Source organism: Sebastes fasciatus, chromosome 20, assembly GCF_043250625.1.
Source record: "Sebastes fasciatus isolate fSebFas1 chromosome 20, fSebFas1.pri, whole genome shotgun sequence".
NCBI classification, from domain to species: domain Eukaryota; kingdom Metazoa; phylum Chordata; class Actinopteri; order Perciformes; family Sebastidae; genus Sebastes; species Sebastes fasciatus.
Window position 1 is genome coordinate 14,521,579 of NC_133814.1, and position 20,630 is coordinate 14,542,208.

Below are 20,630 nucleotides of genomic sequence, written 5' to 3' on the forward strand. Positions count from 1 at the left end.
GGCTTAATTTCAAGTGGTGCAATTGGACATAACGACATAACTAATAAACACAATTGTTATATTTGTTTTATTACACACCTTCGCTGAATACTTGATTCTGATTGCTCAATCACAGCGTTCTACGGTCTGTTATTTTCTTTATAACAGACCGTTGCTATGGATGCAGTTCTAATGTCGGACTACGGCTCGCTGTACATTATACCTTACATATACACTGTTTATCGTCTGTCAGTGTTGCTAACTTACGACAGTCTCGTTCATCAGAATGGTCCCTGCAGTCAAACACTCCATCACAGCGATATCTCGAACTGACACACTGATCCCCACTGGCACAGGCAAACTCATAGGAGGCACAGGCAAACTCTTAAGGTGGAAAGGAGGAAAATAAGAGGTAAAAGATAAGTAAACTGAAAAATGTAAATGTAAAAAACAAAACATAAACAGGTATTGTCATACCCCATTTTTGCCTGTCTTGCATAAATGATCAACATAAATAAAACAGAAAGCAACAACATTTAAGTTATAGTGATTCCTACCGCAGTTTTTCTCATCGGAGGCATCCAGGCAGTCCTGGTCTCCATCACACACGTAGGAGTTGTGGATGCAGCGGTGGTCGGGACACAGGAAGTAGGCAGGAGGGCATGTAGTGATGGTTGAATCTGTCAATCATAGACACAGCTCATTTATCAGAACTTTGTTACATTACATTTACAAGATAATATCTGTTTGCACAGAATTCTCTCACACAGGGTAAAATGGACAGTCCCTACATACTTACTGCAGTTGTGTTCATCAGAGCCGTCGCCGCAGTCGTTGTCACCGTCACACAGCCATACTTTAGAGATGCACCTGTTGTTATCACATGTAAAGTAGATGGCGGCACAGGTGGTGGGGAGACGAGTGGGACAGTTAATTTCGTCAGAACCGTCGCCGCAGTCATCCATGCCATCGCAGCGCCAACTGGACATGATGCAGTGCTTGTTGTTGCAGGTGAACGCTCGTGGAGAGCAGGTCGCTCCTGGTGAAGATAAATGAGGAAGACAGATGGATTGATAAAATGGTTTGCTCAATAATTTCCTTCCACTACATTTATTTTATTATACATTCACCTGTATCAGTGCAGTTGGCCTCATCACTCTTATCTATGCAATCAGCAATTCCATCACAACGGTAGGAGTTGGGCCTACAGCGTCCTTCATCACACTCAAAGGAGTAATCACCACAGATGTTTTCAGGAGGGGGGATAGAATCGTCCTTGATGCAGTCCCTCTGATTGGGCTGAAGTTTCATGCCGTACGGACAGCCACACACTCGACTGTAGGCAGGAGTCGGGAAACAGAAGTGGCTGCAGAGCCCGTTGGCCACCATATTGCAGCGGCTGGTGAACGCTGTGAGGAAAATGATGAAAAAGCAGTCGGCGGGTTTCTGGATTATTATATCTGGCTGAGTCACAGCAAAACTATCATCCTGGCCCTGCAGTTGTGATCAAGTCTCTTCTTCTCTAGCTCTATTTCGTCACTGCTCTACTAGTCCACTCCTCTTGGTCCTGATCATATACACAGTTATCTAAACGTACCACTCTGCATCAGTTACTATAGGACTGGAGTGTTAAACTATCTGCAGACTCCAATGCTGTGTGTGAACTTACTGCTGAGGAAGTCAGCTGTGTAGGCCTTGACGTTCATGATGCCGGTGATTCCTTGTCTGATCATAATGTTTCCTCCTCCATCCCTCTTCCTCATCTCGAATACTGCTCTGGTCCTTGTATCAGACACATACAGGTAGTCTGCAAGGCAGAAACAGATGGTTCAGCATTTTGAAAAACACCAGTAAATAGTAGGAAAACAAATCCACATTTACAAAATATAATAAATTAGTCACAAGTAGCTATAATACAGTCATTTCAGAACAGTTATGAGCTAAAATAAGTGGCTTATTAAATTGTATTAGAGTGCAACTGTGTTGAATATGCACAACAATGTATACAAAATGCTATAAACTTATTTTAAAAGTGAGTTAATATATAGTAGTATTATGATTTCCCAAAGAATGTTTGGGCTTTACGTTAATTAAGTAACGTTTACCAGTCAGTATAGGAACAAAGGTGTTGTGCACAGCATTTCCATATGGCAGAAAGGAAATATTTAGATTTATCACTTGTTGATAGTATTGAGCATTATTGTTTTTTTCTATGGGATATACTGATATTATACATTCATTTAAGTTACCTTCTGTTCACCACAGTTTTGATCTGAATGCAAATATTCTCACAAATAATGAATGTTTATAATATATAACAGTTCAGGTTTTATTGTGTCAATGTGTAATATAGGTTTACTAGAATAAGTGGGAGTCATGAGGAGAGACCAAGAGTCCCACCTGAATAAATAGTTAGAGAGTAGGGTTGAGTGATCTGGCCAATGTTGGTAAATGTCTCTCTGTCATATCCTTGGATGCCAATGTGACCAATCTGGTCCAACTGGGAATCCACCCAGTACAGCCTGTCCATCCTGTTGAAGACCGATCACAAGGAATCAACCAGTGAATATAAAGGAATCCACACAACATACATTATTTTATTCCTTGCTAAAAGCCTGAGAATTGTTCACTGTAGGTCATTGCTGTACTTACACATAGTCAACAGAAAGTCCATACGGCCATCCCAGTGTCGTGTTGACCAGAGGAACAGCATTGCTGCCATCAGTGAAGGCTCTCATTATGACCGCTGGACGGTACCAGTCAGACCAAAACAAGTAGCTGTGGATCAGCGTTTGATTAGACACACAAGAGGATAGATCTGTTTAGTGGCAGTCAAAAATAGAATATTCTGAAATCAGTTAACTTTGGTATCAATTTATGAAGCCTAAATGTATTGCTTTTTCTGTGTTTTTCAGAGCAGCAATCTAATTTATTGAACTGGAGTAATGCAGTAGGTTACAGCAAACTGATACTGAGAATACTGCATATGCAGGATATCAGTGAAAGGTATTTCTGCAGTGCCATTACTAGACTGTGATATTTAATTGCAAAGGTTGAGCACTCACCCAGCACTGGGATGCACTGCAATTCCTTTTGGGTTCCTTAATCCCGTCACAATGTCTCGTCTGGACTTGTCTGTGACTCTGAAGGCCACCACTGACTTGTAGGTGCTTGTGGTCCAAAACAAGACTTTGGAGGTCCAGTCGTAAGCCATGGCGTCAATCGTTCCTACTCTCTTGCCTGTCAAAATCTGCTGGACTGAGAATGCATATAGAAAATCAATATGGTGATGGATAAAGAATAGAGCCTTGAAAGACAAAATGTAAGATTATATCCTATGGGTAACAAATGAACAGAAACAACATTTTATTTTACATGTAATCTCACTTATTGCTCTTGTAAAACCTCACCAGTGCCATTGAGATTGGACTTATAGACGAGGCCTCTGGACCTGTCGTTGTAGAAAAGGGCTTCTTCGCTGCCGTCAAACTCCACAGCAGAGCCAGAGAAAGTCGTCCCGAGCCCCGTGAGGGGCAGGGTGATGTCCTCCTGGAGGGATAAATTCAGTGGGATTCCCCGCACTCCCAGAGAGGTGGCCAACAACAAGTAGTCCTTCACCTCTGTTCAAAGGGTGAGTGGCAGCGATTACTAGCATGTAAACATACTGTCTTAACAATTTAATTCCGAATTTTTTACTATTTGTTGTTCGAAGGTAATTGAGATAAAAAATATATATATATTCTAGATGGAAAAATATCCTTTAATTCAGAAAATGTGTGTACAATATTGAAAATATCATTGGTAGTTTTATGATCTGACAGCACAACACAGAGAATATTGTGAACTGAGTAACTCTAATCAGGTCATTTTGCCCTCAGTCAAGGGAAACTCACTAAAGCAGGTCTGACGGTCAGCGTGCAGGTCGTAACCATGGCGACATTTGCAGCGGAAGCCCAGACCGCCATTGTCGGTGCGGTGACTCAACACACAAATCTGGTGGCAGCCGCCGTTGTGTCTGCCGCAAGGGTTCATCACTGCGGGACATGACAGATGTGGTCATTTTATGACAGCACAGTTGTTTTGTTTTTCACATTGGTGTAGTATTAATTCATAAACATAACCAATGGGATTCAGAGTGTATCTGGTGCTACACAAAAGGAAAGAGAGGGTTGTACTTTCTCAGTGTTTAACAATAATAATTTGCTGAGCAATAACAGGAAAACCAAACAGGAAACACACAAAAGGTGAAGTAGGAATTAATTAATAAAGGGGGAAAAAACAGAGGCAAAAACATAGTTGTTTTTTTCCCGATTTTTGCTCCCATAACATGTCAGCTTTCAGACTAGTGGAAAGAAAACATCCAAAATACACATTTCGATGATTCTTTTACCACTTTGTCTATTTGTGTCTGTAGATTTCTCCTAATTCACCAAAAAGTAGCATTAGATAATGACTCATTTGCATATTTAAACAGACAATTTCAGAACATTTGTAATAGAAAAAATTATTGTCTTAATGTAGGTAACCAACTGGGGGAAGTTTCATGGTAATATATGAAAGAGATATCCAAAATCCCCTCTGTAAAAACCTTTGACTCTAATATGTCAACAAAATGAAACAATAATATTTCAGAAAACTTGTAATACAAAACATAATTGCCTTAATGTAAGTAATCAACTGAGGAAGTTTCATAGTTGTATCCGTTAGTTGAAATTTTTATCCTATTCACCCACCTGTAGTGCCTCCCCTTATTCCATGCCAGCAGCAGAAACCCTGGGACATCTCTGACCACTGAGCTCAATCTAACGTGTAACAGGTTGGAAGTGCGTCTCCTTACCAACAGGTTGCAGGGCAGCGTGTGAGACTACAACATGGCCCGGTCGCTTTGTGGTACGATAAAGGAGTGCTGGGTTGCTGCCGTTGAACCGGTTGGCTCTCACCACACCCATCTTGGTCCAGTCAGTGAAGAACACGTGGTTTTCAAACACAGCAATTCCAAAAGGATGTGGAGCCTGCAATCCACCGTTGAGCACTATTTTCCTGGTAAAACAACAACACCTCAGAATGGCCGTCAAGGAGAGCACAACATGGATGTGTCCCTTTTTAGACAACATTTTCAGTGCAACCTTTACCTATCCAAACCGCTGTAGGTGACAGTCTCCACCGTGTCAAAGTGGCTGTCAGACCAGTAGACCCTCTGGGTGACGATATCGAGGGTAATTCCCGTTGGAGTGCCGAGCCTGCTCTTCACCAGCTCTACTCGATTACTGCCATCCATGAAGGCACGTTCAAGCTTCATCTGCTCACTACCAACGCCCATGTCTGTGAAGAACATGTAGCTGCAAACAAACAACAAATAAAGACTTACAGGGATGCTATATAAGCTATATGGTGCCATGTTAAGTAGATATAAAAACACTTGGTATAATAGAATTATAGAGTTCTTTAACAGGATTCATTTGAAATTAGGGCTGGTCATTTCATATCTCGATAATGATATATCACAATATAGCATGTTTTATGATAATTCAATAAATAAATAGTCTATAATGTAACCACATGGTAAAGCCTAATTTTGTATCCCCCTTAATACATCACAAATGAAAAGGACTGAGTATTTTTTTAACAGTTTTAAATGAAATTATAGAGAAAAATAAAATAAATATAGGCCTAGCCTATATCGTGATAGAAACGATATAGAAAAATATATACGATAGACATTTTTATACATCGTTTTGACATTTTATATCATCATATTTCCAAGCCCTATTTAAAACTCTGATTTACTTTGTATTTTACCATAAATAAGCTTTAACTGATAAGCGTAAATGATAAAGTAAACATGTCATACCATCAAATGACATAGAGCAGACTTTGGACCAGTATTTACCACATCGCATCATTTAAGTTTAATTTAAAAAGAAGAAAAAAATCGCAATACTGACATACATTACATACACTGCATTATCTTATTAAAATCAGATGTCATAAAGCATTTGAGCCCACCCCACTGTCGGGTCCAGGACGAGGCCATGAGGAGTCTGCAGGTTTTCAGCCACCAGTGTGACCCGATTCCCTCCATCAAAGTCGCACATGTCGATACGCTCCATCATGGCCTCTAAGACGTAGAGTTTGAAGTTGATCCAGTCCACAGCGAGGTTCTGGACACTCTGGACTGCAGCAGTCAGAATCTCCTTAATGTTACCCCCATTGTAGTTGGCAGAGTACACCTGGCAAAAGAATGAAAGGGTTTAGGATGAGTGGGTTTTTCTTCCCAACTCAACTACTTCCTTAGTGCCCTTGAGAAAAGAATATAAGCCACCGCTGCTCCAGCACAGCTTCTAACAGAGATTATTGCTGCTGAACTATAGAGGTGCAGTTCAGATACACAAGAAGCTGGTGTTTTGCAATCATATAAAAGAAGCTATGAAAAAGGTGACGGGGAAAGAATACTGTCGTCACAAAATGTCACCAGACAATGATCCAGACTGACCTTTTTGGTATATGTATCACTCCAGAAGACTGTGTCGCTGTGCCAGTGATATGCCACCCCTACGGCGTAACCTTTGCCCTGGGACGGCACCAGAGTTCTGACAAAGCGTCCGTGTATATCAGCCATCATCACATCACCCCCATTGGTGAAAATGAGCTGTGGCAATCCAGCTGGAAAACACAAAAATACACATATTTTAGAAAATGTATAGAAAAACATGAACTTTTAGTAAATGTTATGTTGAATGATAAATATTGTCTCTTATCCTTATGAGCAAAACACACCAGAGATTGCATGATCACTTAATAAAGTCTCCTTAATGATGTCATATTAATCTTTAAACAAATCACAGATTATGTAGCAACAGATTTATATCGTATAAAGCTACTGTGTGATATGCGGCACCCTGTACCTGACACATTGGCTTTGCAGACATGACCCTTTTCCAAGAAGTATCCATCAACGCAGCTACAGTGGTGTGTACCCGGACGATCTTCACACAGCTGGTCACAGATCCCCCAGATTTGACAGTCATTATAGTCTGTGCAATAGAACAAACAGACATTTTTTTAATGTTTTAGGCATTAATATGAGGAGCTATACCAGTAATTTGTATAACAAGATCTGGGATACTTTGTAAGCTAATACAAAAAGTAGGGCTAAAACACTCCAAAACATGTGAGGAAAAACTGGCATGACGATTTTCAAAGGGGTCCCTTGACCTCTGACCTCAAGATATGTGAATGAAAATGGGTTCTATAGGTACCCACAAGTCTCCCCTTTACAGACATGCCCACTTTATGATAATCACATGCAGTTTTGGGCAAGTCATAGTCCATTAATTATGGACAATCATGCAATTAATCACGATTCAATATTTTCATCGATTGGCAGTCCTAATAAAATCATATTACAGAATATGGTATCCTGTAATGTATTGATGTTACCATGGCACTAATCCACACATCCTGCAATAATGTTTAGGAGATCTTAGAAATGAACCACTCCAGATCCAACTCCATCACTTCATTCTTACTAAGCACGGTTTTGTATAATAGTACCACATTCTCCTTTTGCTTAGCTACAGTACACGTTTAAAGAATATAGATTTTGTTTTTATAAAAACAAATACAATATATGACACTTACCTACACAGGAACGGCTGTCATTGGCTACAGTGAAACCATCAGGGCAGTAGCAAGCACCTCCCTGAGGAGACGGGTGGCAGAGGTACTCACAACTCAAGGTGGAGCACCGCTCCAGGCCTGTGAGTAACAATCACATAAAACAACATCATGGTCCAATCTAGGTTGCAGTTTAAGTTTCTATTTGGGATCATCATCATCTACGCAGCTTTGTCTGCAAGTGCATCATTATCAGTAGCGTGACCAGCATGAAAAAAAGTTAATCTTAAACCAGGTGTGTGTGAAGGCAGTGATAAGGATCATATCACAGTCTCAACAGCTGACTTTTGAGAATCATTTCTAGAGCTATAATGTCTAGAACCTTTGCACCTAAATTTATAGCCCTATGAAAGTACCGCAGATGCAGGATGTTCTTCATGTGACCAGATGATTCTCATTTAGGAAACAGTAATTCAGTGTCTGATGAGGCTCTTTTCACAAAACAAATATTAATAGGCATACAACGCATGTTTTCTGTGGTTTAGTGTGACTTACTGCAGGTTTGCTGTGCTGTGGAGTTGGTCTCATCTGTTCCTCCAGGACAGTCCTGTTTGCTGTCACACACTTTGCCCAATGGTATACATACTGGCGAGCCTGGGCATCCCCACTCACCAGGGTAACAGTCTCGAGAGTTACTATCTAAAAACCACAGAAACACATGTGATTACATTACAAACTAGAAATATTTCCACATGCTATTCTTTGAACTTACCTAAACTATTCTTTACATTTTTTAAAAGTCTTTTACTAATATATTTTTTTCAGTTATTCCACTACGTAAGTAATCATTTGTCATTTGTTTCTCATAGTGTTTTTATCATTTTTCTCAGCTATATCAACGCAACTCACTCTTTTGCAATGTTCTATAACAACTCTTAATGTTTATACTGGATTTCCAGTTCAAATTATTAGTGAACCTGTAAGAACAAGTTTTCTCACCACATCCTCTCTCATCACTGTAGTCCCCACAGTCATTGAACTGGTCACACACCCAGCGCTGAGGAATACAACGGCCACTGGAACATGTGAACTCACCGCCACTACAGCTTGGGTACACTTAAAATCATAAATAAATAGACAGGACTCACAGTTATTATGGTTTACTCCAAATTTGACATTTGAAAATATCAACACTTTTTCAAAAATTTAATTTTTTGATTGGAATAGACTATCTGTGATTGATAGTAAATAACTTCTGGCCATACATACAGTATATGTCAATCAAATTGTCCATATAAAAAAAAAAACTCCTCTTACCAATAAATACAATACTAATAGATAAGCCTTTATTGGAGTGTAACAATTGCACTTGCAACATTTCCTACAGCTGAAAGGTATAATGTGATTTTTGGATTTGTCCATAACTTTCAAGAATTATGTGAATCTATTGGTAAATATATTCAGAATAATAAACAGTTTGTCTTTTAAACAGAAATAGCTGTTGTCCATCTTTATACACCCACAATATCTATTATCTAATTTATACACAGCTTGTTTAGCAGCAGGCTGCTGCTCCCCAAGTGCTCAACAGACAGACTCTCAAAGGAGGACAGTCTGCAGGACAGATAATAATGCACACAGTGCACTTTCATAGACTAAGCTACTGGAGTTACCCTGCACTATATTCATTTTTAACAGTCTCTTCTGCACTATATTCACTTTTTTAATAGCCTGTATCACAGCTGTTATCCTGCACTATAAACAGTTTTCTTCATCTCCTTGTATTTTTATATCTGGTATATATTTTTTTTGTACTTTGTACTTTGCACTACTAACTTTTTTTACTGTCTTTTTACTAACATGTTTTTGCACTATGGAACTGTGATGCTGGAAACTTGAATTTCCCTCTGGATCAATAAAGTTACTATCTATCTATCTATCTATCTAACTACAAACAGTAATTACGTTAATTTTACAATTATTACATAATATGTAGTATATAATACATAAGAAAACACAGAACTTGGTTTAGTGGGGTTGCAGTTCTTCCCTTTATGTTTAAAAAAACAGGTTGGTTGTTTAACAAGATAACACTTTCAACTCTGTCCTCTTGAAACACTTGCAGTTTAGAGAAATACTGACATTAATGAGACACCTCTGTTCAAATATTGTTGAGTCACTTCATCCTTACCACAGCCTTGCTCATCACTGTTGTCCCCACAGTCGTTCCAGTGGTCACACACAAAGGGACGAGGGATACAGTAGCCATTGGCACACTGGTACTGGTGGATGGGACAGTGCTGTGTGGCTGAAAATCAAACACAACATATACACTGACTTTAGTGGCTTTAGTTGTTTGACTTGACTTTAGTGGTCAAGCCAAGTCAAGTCAAACAACCTCTAAATAAGCTATGGACAACCTAAACTGAAGCAACATTAGAATACATTTCAATTTCAGCCAAAGGGTCTGGTTTAAGGTTAGCTACCATAACATTATACATAGCTAGGCTTAGTGAGAGAAATGGAAATTGGAGAAAATAGTGTCATCGCCTTAGAAACTGCAGGATATGTCAGTGCATGTCACAGCCTTTAAGAGACAACCACAGCAACAACAACACATAATAGATGTAACTCACACTCTGCCTTTTATTTACTCCTCTACTTCATGTTTTTTTTTTTACATTTATCCTTTGATATTGCAATATATTGTTATTAATTGTTTTTTATTTGTTTATTTTTTTATTGACACAACAAACATGAATTACTTCTTTATCTTTTTCTTCCATTTACATGCATGTTCTTTTTAAATATCTATATATTTTAATTTGCTTAATGAATTGTATATATGTATATATATGTTTTTATTTTGTTCTTTTTTTTAAATTTTATTTATTATTGAATTGACGCTTTGGCAATATTGTTCACCTGACAGTCATGCCAATAAAGCAAATTGAATTGAATTGAATTGAATTGAAATGAAAACTAAATAATAGCTAAAAAATATAAAATGATGATCTAATTTTTCTGATATAGGCGATTTCCAACGCCAATTTGTGCCCCTCATTATCACTGATAATTAACGTAACATTCAAGTTAACGTTACTTTAGCTAACGTCACTGTCAAAGATAAATAGACAACGTTTGGTTAAAAAAACAAACAAAAAAACTATGAGCATTTGACAACACTTACGGCTGTTTTAAAGATATTCCCAGATTCCTGGACCACTGTTTTGTCCTGCTGGAATAAAAAATAGTCCCTCTGCTGCTCAATGATGAAGATATTTGTATCTTTCCCTTGGCTCCGATTTAGGCTCGTGTCTAGAAGGGAACCCGCAAAGTGTGAAATATCGCGAGACTTCCCTTCTAGACACTATACCGCGATTTAGCTAGCTTAAACCAAAGAAACATGGCGGCCGGAAGTGACATTCACCCTCCTACACTGTACAACTGTGTACAACACAAGACAAATATAATATGAATGTCTTGTCATAGAAAAATATTATGAAAAATAAGATGAATAGAATATACATAATTATACATCTTTTTTTAAAGTGCAATATTTGCACTATCTGTTTATATCATGTTTATTTTTGTTTATAGCTTATATTGTATATTGGTAGAATTTCAATTTCTTTTTTTATTCTTATTTTATTCTAACGTTGTATCTATTATTTGTTACTGCTTATTTGTACCAACAAAACCAAAGCAAATTCCTAGTGTATTACACCTGGCAATAAACACAATTCTGATTCTGATTCTGATTTTCATTTTTAATATAATGTTGTCATGTCACTTCCAGTGGAAAATCTGTGATTGGCTGTGGTCCAAATATGTATTACATTAGTAACTCAACTTTTAATAACCTACCCATATGTCCTATGGTCCATATGTTTGTTTATTTTGCAGCGGCAGAAATTTTCATCCCAGTAAAACCATTACATTACAACATCACTGCTCTATTCCTACCATATCATCTTTTTTTAAATTATACTTTAACATAATAATGCCTAGATTAGCCTACTTTTTTTTTCTCAGTGTTACAGAACATAAGTATATATAAGAATATAAGAATATATATATATAAATATATACTGTATATATATATATATATATATATATATATATATACATACATATATATTCTTAAGTATCTGCAAACCTATCACTGTCATTTAAACATTGGGTTTTGCTGTAGGTCTTATCTACTCACTGCAGTTGTATTCATCAGAGCCATCTCTGCAGTCCTGCAGCCCATTGCAGTGCTGAGAGTTGTTGTAACAGGCTCCATTAGCACACGTCTTCTCAGTGCAACGTGGATAGTCTGCAAAAAAGACACAAGTTTATTCTATTATTTAAAAGGACAATCAATTTTTTGCCCAATAATGCTAATAAAATGATCCCTTTCAAAACCAATCATTAGAGAATAGGGGTAGGCTGTACAAATATAGTGAATTGTGGACTGACATCAAAGTACAGTGTTGTAAGTTCACAGTGGATGTAAAAGTCTTACTGCAGTCGTTCTCATCCCAGTTGTCCACGCAGTCCTTTACATAGTCACATTCGTATTTGGCGGGGATACACTGGCCCTCCTTGCAGGGGAACTGGTCTGGGCTGCAGGTCCGTCCACCTGAACCAAGAGCATGTGGGTGGGTTTGGTTTCAAAATGCAATGATAACGGGGAAATTAGACTCACAGTTTGATAATAAAATGACAAAATGCTAAGGGGAGTTTGTCATTATGGGTCATTTTTGTTTGTCCAGAATACTTTTGTCACTCTGACATGGAGAGCCATGAACAAAGTATATTGGAAGAAGGAAATCACAGTAAAACCTTGACCTACCTATGAATCTGTTTATTACTAAACTACTAAGGAAATATATCATAAAGTTTGGGAAATTTGTTTTATTATCTTAAGTATGTTTTTGTTAGGTATGCATCGATACCGATATCGGATCATATATCAGGCTGAAACTGACTATGTATATGTATTTATTTGTTACATTTAGTTTTAGGAAAGCAATGTTTAAATCAAGCCTAATGTTGCCTTACACATAAAAGAATGATCCCAGTCACAGTGAGGCATACAGCTTATTAATGAAACACTGGTATCAGATCGGTACTCGGTATCGGCCGATCCAGGTATCGCTATCGGTATCGGGACTGAAAAAGTCAGATCAGTGCATGCCTAGTTTTTGTTCACATTGGTTACAGGTATTACAAATTTAATTTGGACATTTTCCTATTGAAAGGCATTGGTTTTATAGTGAGTTGATGTGGCCATCTAGTGGTCTTTGAGACAATTTTCATGACGTATATGAGTTTATGAGAGTCTCTCATTGTTAAAAACAGCACATAATCAATCACTCTGCATACCACAGGTTCTCTGTTCATCTGAGCCATCGACGCAATCTTCATCTCCATCGCAGACAAACCCCGAAGAGATGCATTCACCGCTTGTCACACACTTAAATTCCTGCGAGGTGCACGATGGAGGTGCTGCCACAAAGATAAAAACAATTGAAGAGTTTACACATAAATAATATGCTGTGTTCCCTTACAAAAAAATACTTCATATTTATTTTATGAAGTAAACTTCAAGTATAATCTCAAATATACTTCATGTAATAAGTATACTAATACCAATGTACTAGTAGTATACTTGTAAGTGTACCACTTCAATACTTCTTGGGACTAAATTGGTCCACTTTTTAGTTTATAAAAGTATACTTTAAATGTAAGAGTAGTAAATTTGAGTACACAAGTAGTTTACATCCAAGTTGTATTTTGTACTGCAACTATAATATGAACTATAGTACAAGTGAACTTACAGTATACTGTTAGTTTACTAGTTAAATACTTGTAGCCCCCTTTTTAGTTTATGAAAGTACACTTTAAAGTGTACTTAGACTTTTCTGTATACTTGCCAAGTACACTTAGACTTTTCTATATACTTGTTGGTATAAGCCAAGCATACTTAAGTATAATTTTGTTAAGTATATCTCTGATAAGTACATAAAAAGCAAACTGAAAGCATTCTCTCTTATTTTAAGTTTAAAAGAAGTATACTAATATCACAATTGAATAAACTTCTTTTTGGTATAATTAAGAACAGCATTTCCCTCTGGGTTGTAATTAAGTCAGCTATTAACCTGCATAAAATGGAAGTCCTAGAGTTGAGTACAAGTGGGCTACTTTAAAATTGCACTCATGAAAAATAAAATATTGGAGGTTCAGGTTGGAGTAGACGGAGGGCTTCAGTAGGAAATAAAGATGAAGCAGGACAGATTATTCCAAAGCAGAAGAAAATTGGAGGCTACACGGAGTGACAATATGTGGATGGACAGCAGGATCCAGAGGGATGAAGCCAAAATGAGATGAGGTTAGTGACAGATTGAGAGGGAGAGAAAACGAAAGAGGGTGAAGCTAATAACATACTTTCTTATTTTAAGTTTAAAAGAAGTATACTAATAGCACACTTTAATACTTTTTTTGTAAGGGGTCTGGCATGGTTTTATGTTTCTGTACTCTTCTCTTTGTTGCTTTTTCCTGAAAAACATCATATTCCCAGTTGTTACACAGACATTCATATACAGTATGTCTATGAGTTGAATTTATGAAATCACTGGAATCACTGTTTTTAGATAGTTTTGCTTGGTGCTGTGTGTTTCCAGTGATTGGTTTTAAATACTCACGACAGTTCTGCTCATCTGAGTTATCTGTGCAGTCGTTAGTCCCATCACACCTCCAAGCTATGTTGATGCATTGTCCACTAGTGCACTGAAACTCCCCACTGCCACAACTTCCTGCAGAAAACACACACACACACAGAGACAGATGGATGGATTTAAAACATGTCATCATTCATCTTTTTATGGTTATGATGTGGGCTTTAGTCACAGAGGTCATTCACACATTAAATATCGTTTAAAACACAATGTCAGATGTCCATGTTGCTTAAATGAAAAAGAGCTTTTTACTGTTTCCTTGACAAATGAGTTACCATGTTTATGACAGCTGTAGCCACACTCTGTGTGCAACATTTGAACCTTAAAACATGTGATTCAACCATTAAAAGATAGTTAATTCTTCACCATGAATGAACAGTAAATTCTTATGACCTCGGAGTATACAGCCAATCATTTCAGATAGATCATTGATGTCTGAAACAGCACAGAGACGTGCACTTTGTGTGCATTCAGGACTTTTCACCTTTTTGTAAAATGTCATTTTGAATGAAAAACAATACAAAATTTGTAGTTTGGTGAATTTATAACTGAAAATCTTGCATAGGCATGACTTTAATGTTTTAACATACTTTAGATGTTAACTACCGTTTATTATTTCCACAACATTTCGACATCACATGTGAGTGCACATTTTTAAAAATCAGATATTGACAATTTAAAAACAACTAAAAGTATCATGATTTTTATTAATGTTATCATATCTTGGGATGTCAACTTACTCAAATCTCATTTAAGCAATGATCTCTGAGCATTTCTGTGCAGCTCAAAAATTACCATAATTATGAAAGATGAAATCCCAACTCAATACATTGGTGAAAATAACTCTGGGGATGCAAAAATCCCCCAAATCCCACTACTGACCATTACCAAGCATTTTTGTTCTCCTCTTATTTAACAAATTTGTGACTAAAAAGCACATTGTTGTGAAATCAATCGTATATACATACCTTTAGCAAGTTGAATTCCTTGGGACAGCAGCAGAAGAGACAGCAGATGGAGACCTTTAAGGCCCATAATTTAATGTAAGTGTTAGTGTGACCAAGTGTGTACACTCATGCTAAATGTGCGTCTGTTAATGAGACTGGAGAAGATACTGCCTCTGGGACTGAGATGTAGAACCTGGAGCAACCAGCAGACCAATAATGTGACATGGAGGAGTAATACAGCTTTTTATGGCTCGCTCTTTTACATAAACTTCATCTAAGATTAACTTTTACATGTTGGTATGTTGTCTACATCAGCAAAAAAAAGTAACTAGTCATTTTTGTGTAACCCTTCAGCAGGAAGTTAACACTAGACCTGTGGCTGAAACTGTCAGTTAATACAGACTATATGAGAATAGTGATCATGAGTGTTTTTCACCATCGGTTCTTTACATCCTATAAAGAGCTGTTTTATATTTGTGACCTGCTCCATCATTATGAGTCACATTGACCCCGAAACACATTTTGAGTTATCTGTCTGACTGTAAAGAGGAAAGTCTCAGCTTTATGGCAATACCAAGATTATCTTTCTATGCCAAATATTCAATGAGATATGCTCTTTCAAAGTTCGAGTGTCATGAAACATTACTTTTGAGAAAAAGGGCATTAAAGATAAGAATTCATATTCAGACATTTTTTGCATTGATTAAAACACATTTATTAAGACTCAAGTCTAAATGAACACAATATTTCTTGGTCAAAAGTGACACCCAACATTTCATAATGTAGCCTACACATACCTTCATGCATACATGTGCACATAGTCACGAGCACGTGACGTGCACGTGGCCACGTGCACGTGTATGACCACAAGCAGTACAGTAGATAGGGCTAGAAGTCCATGAAGAAAATAATCCAAAATGTATGGAATAAAATTGATAAAATATAAAAAAAATATACTGTACATATGATATAATATATAGTATATGTTTATTTCAATATAATAATAATTATATGAAGAATACATAATTAAAAATATTAAATATGGAGCCATGTGCACACAGGTACATGCACAAACTTACAAGTCCATATCCAAACAATAAAAAACTATACTAGAAAATGGATAGCATATGAACAAATATTATGTACATATTATGTATGTACAATATTATATAATATAATATATAATAGAAATATAGATATAATAGAAAGACTACGAAATGTGGTGCCTGTGCTCATTCTGCTGGCTTCTTCTGCAGCTCACTGTATCCTTTGACAGGGTCATATGGGAGCTGATCTTCTCAAGGAGATCCAGATGTTTCTCATCTACAAAATGACATAAAGTGAAAAGCATAAAGTTAAAAATCAAGTCATCTCAAAGATTTTAGGCTGGCTAAATCATGTTGAATCATTGTTGAATGAGGCCTGATCATTATCATATCAATACAGCCCTATATTCATTAACATAGCCTATTCACCATGTGATATCAGATTAATATACAACATATCATTTTACTATACATTAAGCTATTTCTTTTGCTATTTAAAATGATATCCTCACCTTTTGTGTCTCTCACAGCAACCCTGTCTGTCCCTGTCCCTGTCTCCTAGAAATGACGTTTGTATATTGTTTTCATAAAACCTGGTGTGGTGAGGAGGTAACAGCTGCCTGGATTATGTTCAGATACAGTACTTCTTTCAATGAATTAAACACTTCACAACATTTCCTCATTAATAATAATAATGTATAGGAGACAGACACCTGAGAGACACACATGAGACAGACAGACACCTATAGACTACACACACTGACACACACAGGCACCTGAGAGACACACCTGAGACAGACAGGCACCTGAGAGACACACCTGAGACAGACAGACAGACAGACAGACACCTGAGAGACACACATGAGACAGACAGGCACCTGAGAGACACACCTGAGACAGACAGACACCTATAGACTACACACACTGACACACACAGGCACCTGAGAGACACACCTGAGACAGACAGGCACCTGAGAGACACACCTGAGACAGACAGACAGACAGACACCTATAGACTACACACACTGACACACACATTAGTAGCTGCTATTAATGCTTCTTAGCCTGCTCTATAGTGCTTTTAGTGATTTAAAAGTCTTTAAAACAAACAGATAAAATAAGGATAGTGTAGTTTAACTATCAGAATTTACCATCAGTCACTTCTTTCATCTGATCGGGTCTCTCATCTCCTCCGGAGTAGAGAGCGGCGCTGTTGTACAGTTTGCAGCTACACTGGTACTCCCGGCCGGGCGATCTCAGTCTCTTTAACACTGTCCTGATTTAATAACTTTAATCAGAGACACTGTGTGTCATCATCGGCTCAGCCATGAGTGGAATATCTTCCTCCTCGCCTTCCTCCAACTCTCTTTCTCCGTCCTGATCAGCGGATTGAGAGCTAGCCTAGCCTCTAGCGTTAGCAGGGCGTCCGACCCGGCTCAGCGCACCCGCTGTCCTCATCACCCGCTGTCCTCATCACCCGGTGTCCTCATCACCCGCTGTCCTCATCACCCGGTGTCCTCATCACCCGCTGTCCTCATCACCCGCTGTCCTCATCACCCGGTGTCCTCATCACCCGCTGTCCTCATCACCCGCTGTCCTCATCACCCGGTGTCCTCATCACCCGCTGTCCTCATCACCCGGTGTCCTCATCACCCGCTGTCCTCATCACCCGGTGTCCTCATCACCCGCTGTCCTCATCACCCGCTGTCCTCATCACCCGCTGTCCTCATCACCCGCTGTCCTCATCACCCGGTGTCCTCATCACCCGCTGTCCTCATCACCCGCTGTCCTCATCACCCGGTGTCCTCATCACCCGCTGTCCTCATCACCCGGTGTCCTCATCACCCGCTGTCCTCATCACCCGCTGTCCTCATCACCCGGTGTCCTCATCACCCGCTGTCCTCATCACCCGCTGTCCTCATCACCCGGTGTCCTCATCACCCGCTGTCCTCATCACCCGCTGTCCTCATCACCCGGTGTCCTCATCACCCGCTGTCCTCATCACCCGGTGTCCTCATCACCCGCTGTCCTCATCACCCGGTGTCCTCATCACCCGCTGTCCTCATCACCCGCTGTCCTCATCACCCGCTGTCCTCATCACCCGCTGTCCTCATCACCCGGTGTCCTCATCACCCGGTGTCCTCATCACCCGCTGTCCTCATCACCCGCTGTCCTCATCACCCGCTGTCCTCATCACCCGGTGTCCTCATCACCCGCTGTCCTCATCACCCGGTGTCCTCATCACCCGCTGTCCTCATCACCCGCTGTCCTCATCACCCGGTGTCCTCATCACCCGCTGTCCTCATCACCCGCTGTCCTCATCACCCGGTGTCCTCATCACCCGCTGTCCTCATCACCCGGTGTCCTCATCACCCGCTGTCCTCATCACCCGGTGTCCTCATCACCCGCTGTCCTCATCACCCGCTGTCCTCATCACCCGCTGTCCTCATCACCCGCTGTCCTCATCACCCGGTGTCCTCATCACCCGCTGTCCTCATCACCCGCTGTCCTCATCACCCGGTGTCCTCATCACCCGCTGTCCTCATCACCCGGTGTCCTCATCACCCGCTGTCCTCATCACCCGCTGTCCTCATCACCCGGTGTCCTCATCACCCGCTGTCCTCATCACCCGCTGTCCTCATCACCCGGTGTCCTCATCACCCGCTGTCCTCATCACCCGGTGTCCTCATCACCCGGTGTCCTCATCACCCGCTGTCCTCATCACCCGCTGTCCTCATCACCCGCTGTCCTCATCACCCGGTGTCCTCATCACCCGCTGTCCTCATCACCCGCTGTCCTCATCACCCGGTGTCCTCATCACCCGCTGTCCTCATCACCCGGTGTCCTCATCACCCGCTGTCCTCATCACCCGCTGTCCTCATCACCCGGTGTCCTCATCACCCGCTGTCCTCATCACCCGCTGTCCTCATCACCCGCTGTCCTCATCACCCGGTGTCCTCATCACCCGCTGTCCTCATCACCCGCTGTCCTCATCACCCGCTGTCCTCATCACCCGGTGTCCTCATCACCCGCTGTCCTCATCACCCGGTGTCCTCATCACCCGCTGTCCTCATCACCCGCTGTCCTCATCACCCGGTGCGGTGAAATAATCTGAATTTAAGTCGGTCCAGTTGTCGTTAGATGTAGCACCTCTAACAGGAATTTAATTTAAAAGTCGAGCGATGTTTTCCTCACGTGAATTCATCTTGTCAAGCAGCTATCTCCTCTGTCAACCAGCTCTATTGAGCCGCGTCAATACAGCGGACTTCCGGTAAAAACTTTACGACAACGTTATGTTTAAGAGCTTCAAAACTAGACTTATCATTTGAATTTTACATCGATTCTTACTTTGTATTAAAGCTGAGACTTTATTTATTCAGAAACGCATAAAAAAACAAAACAACCCAAAACACACTTTTTCATAAAAAAACGTGTTTTTACAAGAATGCGCTGCCGCGACTTACGACTCATTTTGATAGAGCGGGTCACATATTATGTTATATTATATTACATTATATTATACTATATCATATTATAATATGTTATATTATATTATATTATATCATATTACAATATGTTATATTATATTATATTATATTATATTATATCATATTATATTATGTTATATTATATTATATTATACTATATCATATTATAATATGTTATATTATATTATATTATATTATATTATATCATATTATATTATGTTATATTATATTATATTATACTATATCATATTATAATATGTTATATTATATTATATTATATCATATTATATTATGTTATATTATATTATATTATATAATATTATATTATGTTATATTATATTATATTATACTATATCATATTATAATATGTTATATTATATTATATTATATCATATTATATTATGTTATATTATATTATATTATATAATATTATATTATGTTATATTATATTATATTATACTATATCATATTATATTATGTTATATTATATTATATTATATTGTGTTATATTATACTATATTATATTATATTATATTTTATTAAATTATATTATATTGTATTTTTTTTATTGTATCATATTATACTATATTTTATTTTATTATATCACATCATATTGTATTATATTATAGTTTATTATATTATATTATATTATACTATACTATATTATATTTTATTATATTATATTATATCATATTATATATTTTATTTTATTATATTTTATAATATATTTAAATATATTATATTATATGATATTATATTATATGATATTATATTATATTGTATTTTATTATAGTTTATTTTATTCTATTATATTTTATAATATATTTA

At 38.3% G+C, this 20,630-nt stretch overlaps 1 protein-coding gene across 1 annotated transcript in view; it reads right to left on the reverse strand.

Annotated features, from left to right (window-relative positions):
• lrp2b (low density lipoprotein receptor-related protein 2b) overlaps positions 1-15,356 on the reverse strand; it is a 51,680-nt gene extending 36,324 nt beyond the window's left edge. Inside the window, exons 1-24 of the mRNA XM_074620927.1 lie at positions 15,290-15,356; positions 14,289-14,399; positions 12,970-13,092; positions 12,107-12,223; positions 11,807-11,917; positions 9,788-9,904; positions 8,596-8,712; positions 8,152-8,295; positions 7,621-7,737; positions 6,885-7,013; positions 6,473-6,642; positions 5,986-6,209; positions 5,112-5,318; positions 4,817-5,019; positions 3,873-4,013; positions 3,385-3,599; positions 3,045-3,232; positions 2,632-2,757; positions 2,380-2,510; positions 1,649-1,786; positions 1,110-1,388; positions 779-1,018; positions 537-659; positions 247-363 (exon numbers count right to left, since the gene is read on the reverse strand). Of these exons, the coding sequence (XP_074477028.1) occupies positions 247-363; positions 537-659; positions 779-1,018; positions 1,110-1,388; positions 1,649-1,786; positions 2,380-2,510; positions 2,632-2,757; positions 3,045-3,232; positions 3,385-3,599; positions 3,873-4,013; positions 4,817-5,019; positions 5,112-5,318; positions 5,986-6,209; positions 6,473-6,642; positions 6,885-7,013; positions 7,621-7,737; positions 8,152-8,295; positions 8,596-8,712; positions 9,788-9,904; positions 11,807-11,917; positions 12,107-12,223; positions 12,970-13,092; positions 14,289-14,399; positions 15,290-15,356 (3,655 nt within the window). The remainder of the gene's footprint in view (positions 1-246; positions 364-536; positions 660-778; positions 1,019-1,109; positions 1,389-1,648; positions 1,787-2,379; positions 2,511-2,631; positions 2,758-3,044; positions 3,233-3,384; positions 3,600-3,872; positions 4,014-4,816; positions 5,020-5,111; positions 5,319-5,985; positions 6,210-6,472; positions 6,643-6,884; positions 7,014-7,620; positions 7,738-8,151; positions 8,296-8,595; positions 8,713-9,787; positions 9,905-11,806; positions 11,918-12,106; positions 12,224-12,969; positions 13,093-14,288; positions 14,400-15,289) is intronic.
• Between the last annotated feature and the right edge of the window lie 5,274 nt (positions 15,357-20,630).